This window comes from Scomber japonicus, chromosome 6 (assembly GCF_027409825.1).
Source record: "Scomber japonicus isolate fScoJap1 chromosome 6, fScoJap1.pri, whole genome shotgun sequence".
Classification (NCBI taxonomy): domain Eukaryota; kingdom Metazoa; phylum Chordata; class Actinopteri; order Scombriformes; family Scombridae; genus Scomber; species Scomber japonicus.
In genome coordinates, this window is record NC_070583.1 from 16,203,153 (window position 1) to 16,215,605 (window position 12,453).

At 39.9% G+C, this 12,453-nt stretch overlaps 1 protein-coding gene across 1 annotated transcript in view; it reads left to right on the forward strand.

Moving 5' to 3' along the window:
* Window positions 1-12,453, forward strand: part of gdpd5b (glycerophosphodiester phosphodiesterase domain containing 5b) — a 48,850-nt gene that overhangs the window by 26,737 nt on the left and 9,660 nt on the right. The window contains exons 3-8 of the mRNA XM_053320669.1: window positions 4,258-4,361; window positions 6,282-6,375; window positions 6,596-6,655; window positions 7,139-7,237; window positions 8,042-8,135; window positions 10,012-10,157. Of these exons, the coding sequence (XP_053176644.1) occupies window positions 4,258-4,361; window positions 6,282-6,375; window positions 6,596-6,655; window positions 7,139-7,237; window positions 8,042-8,135; window positions 10,012-10,157 (597 nt within the window). The remainder of the gene's footprint in view (window positions 1-4,257; window positions 4,362-6,281; window positions 6,376-6,595; window positions 6,656-7,138; window positions 7,238-8,041; window positions 8,136-10,011; window positions 10,158-12,453) is intronic.

A 12,453-nucleotide genomic window follows, 5' to 3' on the forward strand; every position in this document is an offset into this window, starting at 1 on the left:
CACCATTACTGAGCAGTGACTTTCTGCTACAGTCTCCTTTATTACCATGTTTGGTACGTTTGCTGCAGGCTTCACATACATTAAAAATACATCATCAACATTGTCAGCCATATATGGATTTGATTTGATTTATTTATTTAGTATTTAATCGAGCTGTGCAATAAGGGTGCTCTCTCTCTTTCTTTCTCTTTCTCTCTCTTACTGTATTCATAATTAATTTAAGAAACCCTCTCCCCCTCTAACACTGTGCTGTAAACTATTTTTTTAATCAATAAGCCTGTATAATAAATCTATAATTGGCTTCCTTCAACCATACTGGAGTGGACCTGCTGTGAGTTGATAAGTTGATAAATACAAATTCAAGCAGAAAGCCATAGACGAGAACTGCAAGGTCAATTTAATCTGGAAAATAATATTATTGTGATGCCACTTCACAGCTCCTGTGAAGTGGCAATGAGCACTTTTTACTTACTTAATGAACATTGATGTAACTGATTTCATTGTCTTTCACCTTTTACAGAAAAAGTTGTCTTCTGTTTCTCTGTATCTGATTTTCATGATGTAAAATCACTGGCACAGTCAGTCAGCAACATCAAAATCAATTTCAAACCATTTTTACTGTTTTTAGAAGTCCCTCTTTTTCATCATTTTGTCAGAGCAAACCCTCGCTGTGGCCCAACAGTAAATTAGGATAAACTCTGTTTGACTCTTTAGTCCCTACAAAAACCTGCTAATCCTTAGATACATTTTATTTATAGCATTTATAGCTCAGATTTGCAGAGTTCAGGAAAAAGAGGATTTTGGGAATGCATCCTTTTAAGTTTGAAAATGAGTGTTAACATGCTGCAATGAATTTTGACTCCGTTTGATTCTTTTATTTTGAGCAGTGCAGTTTGGTGTACAAGGCTTTTACTCTGACATATCTCTATGACTCCCCTCCTTTCTCATATTTCTGGTTTAGGAAGCAAATTTATTGACAGTTTTTTAAATACATTTATTCTCAACCATGTGGCTGTCCAATATTTACTTTTTTAATTATGGCTCAGCACATAATTCAATTTGAATGAAATCTAATTCAACAGCTCTAAATCTGAACTCCACCTCTTTGTCTTCTGTGATTTCTCCGAGGGGCGAACAGCATGTGCCTTTTCAAAGTAATTATCAGAACAAAGCACCAGTGATTGTCAGGATACTCGGCTCTTGACTCACAGAGTTTGTGTCGTTCTGATAGATTTCTGTTGCCGCATCGTCAATCCATAGCACGGGCTGCTGTGTCTGAATAAAATGCCTGCCATGCAGAATGGTAATGTAATGTCACTAGGGCAGGCCAAGTCATGTCCGTCTGGAAAAGCTCTGCAGCTGAGTGAGCTGGGAAGATCAGACCTAACATGGTGCTAAAATTAAGTTATTCTTCCAAACTGATTTTTGTGTGTGTGTATGTTTTAAAAGACGTTTATGTACGTAGCTGCACTTGAGTAAAAAATAGTAAATCAGAACCAGACTCTTTAGTCATTTAAGTAAAACATACAACAGATGGTGTTTTTATTGATGCAGTTTTTGTCATGTGCATAAAAGTAATCATAAGGAATGGGGTTTAAGTCCATACAGTAATGTGATATATAATTGCTATAATCAAGCAAATACAGCATTGTGAGTTCATTAGAAATAATAAAATACAGCATTTAGCATTGGGAGATTGCTGATTAGGCAATCTGATTAATTTGATGGATTTGAGTGTCCAACTTTCTGACCGCACCGTCTCTGCTCTCCCAGGGGCGTCTCAGGTCACATCCATCATAATCCACAGAGGGTGGGGTGGGGTGGTTGGGTGGGGGTGGGGGGGGCTCTGGAGTGGAGTGGATGAACAATGTACCCTCTCAGGAGCAAGTTCGGATCTCCCAGGTGTTTCCAGGTAGTCATTAAGGACCATGGGAACCAGGGTCTGTGCTTTCTCATCACTGTGAACAGAGCTGGCTCACACACACACGCACAGAGAGAGAGAGAGAGAGAGAGAGAGAGAATGAGAGAGAGATGCCCTCCCACAGAAACCCTGGTAATCTTGTTCCTTTCGTTACTGGGATTGATTCGCTGTGCTCTCTTGTCACGAAAAATATCGGTAAATGTGTGTGTCGATTCAAATGTTTTTACAGCGAAGGGTGAAAATTAAAGGCACAGCCAAGATTATTTGGAGCGTGCCCATATATAATCTGATGTAAGAGGACCCTCTTACATAATGTTTTTATTACACTTTAGAAGCTGTGCTCGAATATGAGATGGGATTGAATCAACATTCCACTGTGCTCGTTTCCCTTTTTTGTACAACCGATAACTGTCGTGCCATAAAACCATGCCCAGAAATTAAATAATAAGTCTTTGTACCATCATGATTTCCACATTAAGTCTGACCCGTCTCAGAATAGTGTAATGACCCTCAACTCAGTCTTAGGATAGAACCATTTTAGGATTTGTTTTATGATTCAAACTCCCGTATTTGACATTTACAAGCTTTTAGATTAATTCAACTAAACATAGTGAGGTAGAAAACAGATATAAGGAGGTCAGACAGACTGTCTTACCCGTGTGTCACATCAGCTGGTCGGGGTGATAATAATCTGATCCTGCGCACACTTGACAATGGTGCAGTCGAGCTGCTTTGCTTGGCTTGCTTCACTAAGTGTCTTTATCTTGACACACCTGTGCACACATACTGTATACATAAGGGTCGTTGGTAGCAACCAATGCTTATTTCCATCATGGATTGATCCACTAGTTTATGATTTGTCTATAAACTGTCAGACGTTACAGTTCTGGCAGCCTGAGGCGACATCTTCAAATTGATGTCTTTGGCTGTCCAGCATAACCTATAATACTCAATGTACAATGATTAAAAAGCAGCAAATCTTCACACTGCAGGAGCTGGAAACACTGCATATTTTGGCATCTTTGCTTTACATTATCAATAATTAATCAACCAATCAAACAATTAACTTTGGCATTAAACAACATACTGATGTACTCTATGACTGCATTTACTGTTTATCCAATGTTTGACCAAACTGTGTAGCCCTAGCCTTCCACTGTAGACACTTGACATCTATAATAACTATAATTACAGCTGACATTTTGATTTGATGTGATGTGATTTTCTTTCCCCAGAAGGAGGTCTAAAAGATGAGATTGTCTCAGAAAACGTGTATAGTGTGATTTGTCCAGATTACATAGAATTAAAGCCAATAAGCAATGTGACTACTTCTTTTATCTGACAACATGATTGAAATATGCGTCTGGTTTTTCCCACACCCAGTCATGTCATGCATTCAGGGGCGTTGGCTGATCAAAATCATATCACTCTCTCACCTCGAAATATTCATTATATTATATCATATTAGCATTAGCATCTGTTTGTGTGGGTCATCAGCACAATTAAAGTGGGCCAACACTTCTGCTTCTCGGGTCTCTCAGGTGCACAGAGTATTCTTTTAAAATGATAAGCCTTTTTCTGCACTTTTAATGAAAAAGTTTTAAAGGCTCTTGTCTGAGTCACAGCAAAAGCGTTGACGTATTTAAAAATGTACACTGAAGAAGACAGATGGTGTGCATGTATCCTCCTGAGTATGACCTGCGGATGTTTTTATGTCCACCTTTATCTAAAGATGTTCTGATTTAATATTTGCCATGGGGCAAAGGTGCATGATAGATGAGGACGGTAATTAGTCAGCTTGCATGTGAAGTTATTAAAAGTCATTCTTTGATAATGAGCAAAGTGTATAAGGGATTTGACTCCATGTGCTCAATACAGTGTAGACTTGAAGAAAGTTTACTTCTCTTAGAACAATGATGTCTAAAGTTGAAGTTGTGACTTGTGACTTTCAAGCGTAAAATTCAGTAGATACAGTTTCAGTTTGATGTGTTTTGGAAGCATTCAGAGACCTCCAAATGTCACATACTTGTTTCTGCTTTACTTGCCAAAACATGTCACAACAGCGACTGTCTAACCTCTATAATGTAGTCTTTATGGTTTAATGTAGTCTTTTTTAACTACAAATAATTCTATCTTCTAAGTTGTGTATCAGATCCAGATGTGAATATCTGGAAATAAAAGCTGAAATGTTGATCTTTTGTCTCATATTCATCTTTTGATGTCAAACCCAAATGTTTTCAGTCTACAGCAAAAATAAGGAATTGGAACTGTTCCAATACTTTTGGAGGGGACTGTATTTGACTCACAGAACTAATGATGTTTATTTGTGTGTGCAGTGGGAGCTGCTGTGGTCCCTCATCCTCCTCTTTACCTTCTGTCTGCTGCTAGTCTGGTTCTACTTCTGGTGGGAGGCTCATAATGACTACAATGAGTTCAACTGGTGAGTATTCAACCAAACTGAGTGTTGTTGTGTGTTGTCCGGTCAAATCGAACGCCAGACATCTGTCACTATTGTTTGGGCTGTAAAAAAATTCTATCCATGTTTGTTAGTTTGTTACTTTCCTAAATCATTGGTTTAATCTGCCTTTATCTGCCTTTATCTGGGCAGAGACCACCATCCCTCTACAAATTACACCATTACATAAGTGTGATGCCTTGCCCAACATTTCTTATACCATATATGTCACTTAGCCTGGTGCCTTGCTTAGTTAATCGCTAGTTTGTTACATGTACTTTGATTTTGAGGTTTTGTATTAACACTTGTATCTTTTTGCTGCCCAATGCCAACTGACAACACATCATATACCATCACAAACATTTTAAGCTACCACAAATAAGATTGTCTGTAATCATCACACAGCTGTTTTCACACAACCCCACACACAAGAGTTTTTATAAAGCACAAGTAACTCCATGATGTCATACAAAAAGTACTGCCACATTTAATATAGATTCTCCAGTTATGTGAAATTATTACAACAGACTCACAATTTTCATTTTCATTCAGAATTGAATTGGGCTGTTTTTCTGTCACCACCAATAGGAAGGCTGGAGAGACCGGCTGGGGGCTGGTGTAGCACTTTCACCTCTGATCATAGCATCCTACATCTTGTTGTTGTGTATTGCACAGAGTGTTTGTTGTGTGTCGTGGGTTTCATTTTTAAAAATGGTAGATGCTAGCCCATTCTTTCCAAAGCTACTTCTTTAACGTAATTACAAAATGTGATATTATTGTGTGTTGTAAATGTTACATAGTTTATGTTAGAACATGGTCTTGTACATGCTGTAGTACAAAACGATTTCTCCTTTGTTCCCCATATTACAGACCCTGTCACCTCTCCCATCCCCCTCTCCTCTGGCTCTCGGAAACCTCTCCAATGTCACCTTTCCCTCTTATCGTCTGTTGCCTTCCATTAAATCTTCTCACATTCCTTTCCCACTATATGTTTTTCCTTTGATTTCCTTCTGTCTGTCTCTCACTTTCTCTCTCAATCATTTGTCCCTTTTTTTTTCTTTTACCTTTTTAATAACACTTTTCTCAACATCTTTCTCTGTGTGTACAGTCCTCACCCTCGTTTTTTCTCTGCAAAGAATCTCCCAGTCCAGTTTCATCAGCAGATCTAGCAGACTAGTGTCTTGATTTTCTTTTTTTTATCTTAAGATGTCGGTTTTGGTGAACATTTGCCATTCCTTTTTTTTATAGGACGAGTATAAATTTTCTTCTTTTCTTCCTGCTTCTCCGGCTACACAGATAATCAAAAAGATGACATCCCTGCCTTTGTGTGCTGCAGTGATTTAACAGCAGGGAACATCCCAGTCCATCTGCAGTATAAATTTATTCACAAAGGGCTTCAAGCATCAGCACTAAGTGACCCTGCTGTGGCTCTGTGCCCCTGCAATGACTGATAAGGCTTTGACTGTAATTAGTGCTATAAGCCCAATGCATGTGTACACTCACACACTTGTCTTTGCCTGGCAGCTGTCAACCTTTTGAGTTTTACAGCTTAAACTGTATGTATGATGTTTTTTTTTTGTTTTTTTTTGCCACCTTTACAGTACTTCCTGTTCTCTATACTGAGGTTCCCCCATAAGACAGAAACCAGCCATCAATAATTTACCACTCATCCATTAATATAACATCCTGTAATATCTTTGCTCTTAATTCCCCCTGTGGCCAAACAGTGGTGTCTGTGCTCATTAAAGGCTGCTGTCTTTGTTGTGTCTGTGGCCGGTTTATTGCAACAATAAAGCATTAAGATCAAGGGTATTAGATAGTGGTCTGCCTGTAAGTCAATATAATAATAAAATGGTGATGGAGCACTCAATATGAGAAATATTAGTAATTCTCTTGTTTCTGCAGGTTTCTCTACAACCGGTCTGGGGAGTGGAGCGATGGCACTGTTCCCATCCTGGCCACCACCGCGGCCGGCTTCACCTACATTGCATTTTTAATGGTCAGTCCGACAACAAATATTCACCAAGGAGAGGTGATCAACATCTTGTGCCTCGATTGTGTTGCAACTGATTTTAAACTGTCTATATGCACTGCCAAACAAAACTGTTGAGCAAGTTCAGATCTGTGAGGCAGCACACTTGTTTTTGAAAGTTGCACACTTATGTATGTGTATGTGTGTGTGTGTGTGTGTGTGTTTGTTTGTTTTGTGTTCTTCTCAGGTTTTAGCACTTTGCCACATCGCACTTGGCCAACAGTTGAATTTACACTGGCTTCATAAGGTAATGTGCCAAATGTGAGCAACTGTGTAGTGTGTGTGTGTGTGTGTGTGTGTGTAGTGTGTGTGCGTGTGTGTGTGTATGTGTGTATAAAATTGGCGGGTAGAAGGCCCTGGAGGAGTTTAACATATGTACTGTACTTCTCTGTATCACAGTGTGTCTATGTATGTGTTTCTGTTGGGCTTTTACACTTAATTGTATCTGTTTGCTTGGTGCCTGCATGTGTGCACATTTATGGCCGCGCAGTTGAACTCGCTCTGAACTTTCATTTTGGATTGTGTGAATGTTATCAGCAACCCAAATACAGGGACCAAGCACTATTATGGGTGTGAAAGGGCCAGGAGCCATGCAGGGCTGTCCTCTGTGTGTGTGTGTGTGTGTGTGTGTGTGTGTGTGTATGTATGTGTGTATGTGTGTGTGTGTGTGTGTGTGTGTAAAGTGACAGCCTGTTTTATTTTCTGTCTGTGTCCCTCTCTGTCTACACAGATAGGGGTGACTGTTGCTCTTCTCACCACCATTGTTGGGGTGATATCTATCAATCAAACATGGGGACAAGAGTGGGACGTCATCCCCATCTCTCTGCAGGTCAGCTGTCTGAAACACAGGAAAGCCCCAAAGCCTCTTTCTATGGCTTGATATCATTGCTGATGTGTGTAGGCAATGTATTTCTGTATTACACCTTAGGCCTTGAGCACTGTATGAAACAGAGCTGTAATCAGTTTTTCTCTTTCCATGAAGAAGAGCCAACATCATCAACAATGTTTGAAAATGGCAGAAAATCAAATAATGTTATTTTTGACATGACCAGTAACTTTTAGTGCAATATTTCCATTCAATACTGCAAAGGTTGTCGGGTCTTTTTTTAAACTTGGTATTATACTGATATTCATATAACAGAAGCAGTATCAGTAACCCCAAACACACCCACATCTAACTGTGTAAAATATACATAATCTATATGTTGCTTTATATATGCTATAAAGTAAACAGCGTATACTAAAGTGGCACTACACTTGAAACATGTGATATAGCAGCTAAACAATATCTAATGAGTTTTAAGAGTCTCATAATTAGTGTGTCCCTGTGGGAGTATTGCACCATCAGGGATATGTGATGGAAGTGGACGTGCAATTACATTGAAACTGATGCCATTAAAATGAAACGCCTCTACAAATTATAGATATTATCACTGATTAGTGTTGTCAGTGTCTTAACCCTAGAAAATGTCTGTAATTTCATGCCTATTTTTTCTTTATTATTTTCTCCCTGTCATCTGTCTTTAAACCTAATTCTCTCTCCCTTATCGATGTCTCCACTTCTCTATACTTTCTTTCTTTCTTTCTTTGTGTCGTGCCTTCATCCTCTCTGCTCTGCCTCACATCTGTCCAGGCTACAGGTCCATTCCTGCACATCGGGGCTCTTGCTGCAGTCACAGCACTGTCTTGGATTGTGGCTGGACAGGTTGCCCGTACAGAAAAAACTAGTAAGTTTACCTACAGTATGCAAACACAGAATTGGACTAACTTTTACATGATGTAACTGTCAGCCATACACAGACACACACACACACACACACACACACACACACACACACACACACACATGCGTGCACACACACACACATGCGTGCACACACAGGAAGAGTGGTGAATGATTAACACTATGTAGACAGAGGCCAGGACCTCCACCCAGGGTGTCGTAGATAACGAACATTCCTGCAGGCTCATGTGATGTTTTCCAGCTAGGACACCTTGGATTGTTTTCTCCTCGAGTCCAAGACTCTGTCTGAGGATTAGCAGCTCTGTGTGTGTATTCACTGCCATTGATGTCAGTTGATGAGAACTGAAAGTCAACATAATTAACGTTGCAGTCAAAACGTTTATTGCCTTCTGAAGAAATTATTGTGAAATCAGTCTGTCACGTAAATTATGACGCGTTTACTCTTAATTAATCTGAAGACACATTTAGCTGTCAGTGAGTTACATAATTACCGTCACACAAGTTTGCACTGTGCAGAAGATTTAATACAAATAGAAGTAGTTGTTAGCTACATTTTAGGTTCTGCTTTTGGAAAGACTTGAAGTGCAAAGGTCTTAGCCAGATTACTCCCACTTTAGCATCTGTGCTTTATAATGCAGAGTCCAGTCTGAATACCAAAGAGGATGTGTGTGTGTGTGTGTGTGTGTGTGTGTGTGTGTGTGTGTGTGTGTGTGTGTGTGTGTGTGTGTGTGTGTGTGTGTGTGTGTGTGTGTGTGTGTGTGTGTGTGTGTGTGTGTGTGTGTGTGTGTGTGTGTGTGTGTGTGTGTGTGTGTGTGTGTGTGTGTGTGTGTGTGTGTGTGTGTGTGTGTGTGTGTGGATGAAGCCTGTGGGTCTCCTGTGTGTAACAAGAGTTGTCTACTCAAATCCGACCCAGAGCTGACCTTGAAATAAATACATCCCCCTCTGTATGTGTGTGTGTTTCTGTGTGTGAGCCCATACACTCACAGCCTTCATCCCTCACTTACTCTGAGGTGGTTGCACAGGAAAGTATATCTCTTTGGCCCCTGAGGTCAGTGTTGTCGGCCACTGTGCATAGCTATAAACAGTACTGAGCATTACACACATTTCACAGTGACTACTTGCATCACACACCTCTTTCCAAACTGAACAAGTGTCCTAGATTATTGCCTCTGGTACAAAACAAAGACAAAGATAAAATATTAAACATTGCCATTTTCTCATGAAGGTCAATGCCGTGGATTTAACTAGTCTTGTATAACCATGCTGATGATGTTTACTTAAAGAGACAAATTGATTTAACATTATAACTACGTCAGTCACAGTGTTAATAAAGCAAATATAAATCTCCTAATGGCAGGTATTATAAACATGTCCTCTTTCATTTTGTATGAAAATCAGATGGAAAGTTTGTAAGCAGTACAAACAAAGCATACTTTTTCATGTTTATAAGAATAGTTTGACATTTTGGGAACAACACCAAGAGTTGGATGAGACTGCATTGACTGTATTAAACAAAAGCAAGCACCTTTTAACTTAGTTTATAATAAAAATTGGACACAGGGGAAAAAGGTAGACTGACTGTGTTTATTAGTAACCAAACTCCTCATAAAACACAAAAATCTGCTTTTTCATGGATTATACAAACAAAATATTGAACATTAAATAGTGAGCTTATAAGGTGCTAGCAAGCTGACTGTGAACAGAGCCAGTCTAGTTGTTTCTCCCTGTTTGCAGTCTTTGTGCTAAGCTTATCAAACCAGCTGCTTTCCCAAAATGTCAGTCTACTGCTTTAACTTCTGTACTTATATCATATCAATTATAGTTATATGAGCCATAACTATGTTATTGTCTTCCCCCAGTGTTCCAGGTTGTGGTCATGCTGCTGTATCTCAGTGTGTTACTGGGCCTTTACCTGGTCCCCCTGTACATCAGCTCCCCATGCATTATGGATCCTAGCAGCCTCAAACCACGCCCAAATGTTATTGGCCACCAGGGAGCCCCCATGGTGAGTCAGCTGACATCCATCATTCATCATCAGAATGTGGGAATAAGTGACTGATCTCTTCCAACAAATTCTATGTGCTTTTACACCCCCATACCATGGTAGCTGCCTGATGATGATGATGACACTGAGCCATGCAGGAAATTAATATTTGTTGCCTCTGTTTTACAATTCAGTTCGGTTTAATTTATATTGCGCCAAATCACAGCAGAAGCAATCTCAGAGCACTTTTCACATACAGCACATCTAGACAGTACTTTACAGAGATCCAGCGTTCCCCCATTAGCAGGACTTGGCAACAGCAGCAGGGAATAACTCCCCTTTAACAGGAAGAAGCCTTGAGCTGAACTAGACTCTAGGTGGGCGGCCATCTGCCTTGATTTGTTGGGTTGAGAGAGAAAGAAGGAGGGGGAAAGAGAAGAGAGAGACACAGACAAGCACACTAGCAACTATAATTGTAATAGAAATTGCACAAATGGACGTCAAGCAGCACCACAGCAACACGGGATCCGTAAGCCATGACCCATGGAAGCTTGCAATCCATAACCACGCTGTCCACGACCATGATCATTCATTCATTTTCCTCTCCTGCACTTCCCAGCGCTACTCTAGTCTGTCAACGACGTCGTGATCAGGCCACTGAAAATGGCCTTCGTAGCCCAGTGAGAGCCGGGAGCACTCACTGTCTGATGTATTGCAGTCGTATATTTTCTGCTGGATTCTGTGTAGTTCATAAAAACTTTAGCAGCTTTATTGTCTTATGATCATATTCACTGTTTTCTGCTCTGTCACAAATTCAATTTTAGACTCCACCACAGCATTTAAAAGATTACGTTAAGTATGCAGTGAAAGGCCACATTCAAATATAATTCATGCATGCCTAAACACATTGTGGCTTTGATTTGATTCATGCGCTCTGATTAATTGTATTGCTTCTAAATGTTACCTGAAGAAGGATTTATGTACTTGGCACAATATCCTGCCTCCCATTATGCAACCCTTGGAAGGAAAAGGAAGGTTATTCGCAACATGCTCAAACACACACCCTACTTTGTGTAGTGTGTGTGTAAAGTGATCGATTCTAACAGCGGAATCTAAAATTAGGAGTGGCTCTGTGAGAAACTCCCACAAGGGGAAAAAAATAGATGTTTGGATCAGTTTCCCAGAAGAACTCTGGGAACTACAGCACAGGAATGATGTTGTAATCAATACAGTCATAGGGTTACACAGAAAGATGGTTTCCTAGTAAGTGATGTTTAACCTATTGACTCAGTATTCATCAGAGCCTTTACTGAAGAGTTAAAGAGCCATGCAGAGCCCTGCCGTTTATCATTTCCCTGCATCCCTTTGTGTTCAGAGCCAGGAGTCTGTTTCCATATACATCATATACATGTCTGTGATGCACCACAAAGATTTCTATTTGGTGATATAACCTTCCTGATAATTAATACAACAGTTTTGTTTTGTGTTTAGCATTTTATTTTAACTCAGCTTATCTCTACCTATCTGAATTAGGGATATAGTGTAAAATAAGTTGTTTTCATATTATCTGTGTCTCTCGGGCACAGCTGCAAAATCTGCTGTTCTTCAGATACCAGCACAGTGATATAGTTGATGTCAAGGAAGAACTGCTGGCTATATTGGTAAAGATGCCTGTAAGGACACCAATATGCAGGTCCCAAAAACACTCCCATCTATGTTAGGCCAGTGATAGGGAAAAGCAGGCACTAAAATATCACTACTTTAAAATATCAGTGTATTTGTAAGGAAACCAGTTTCCTGGAAATGATTCAGGCTGAATATCACACTGCTGAATCAGACACAAAAGAATGTGGAGGAGAAAGTGACCACGGGACCAGAGTGACGTTACAGCCACAGCCTCTCTGTGATACACAAACAAATAACTAGTTTTACAATAATGTCAGAGCAGAGATGTGGCAATCCTATTACAACTTTTCACACTATACGCTTGTTTCCCAAAACAAATAAGCCTCAGTAATGTGTAATGCTGCTGACTAACTTTATCTACGAAACTTCTCTGAAACTGTGAAAACTACTCTGGAATTGTCTCTGTACTCACCAGCTGCTTTACTCAAACACACCACAAACACAGCAGTGGCTGATTGGTGGAGCCACACGCAATGCATCCTGGTACATGTAGGCTCAGGCAGCAGGAAAACTCAGCTTTCCTGGTCAATATAGGACACACTGAGGAATTTGTTGCTTTAACTGACCACATTTACCATCAACACAGATTGTACATCCACATAAAAAGTGGAGAAATTTCCCTTTTTAATTT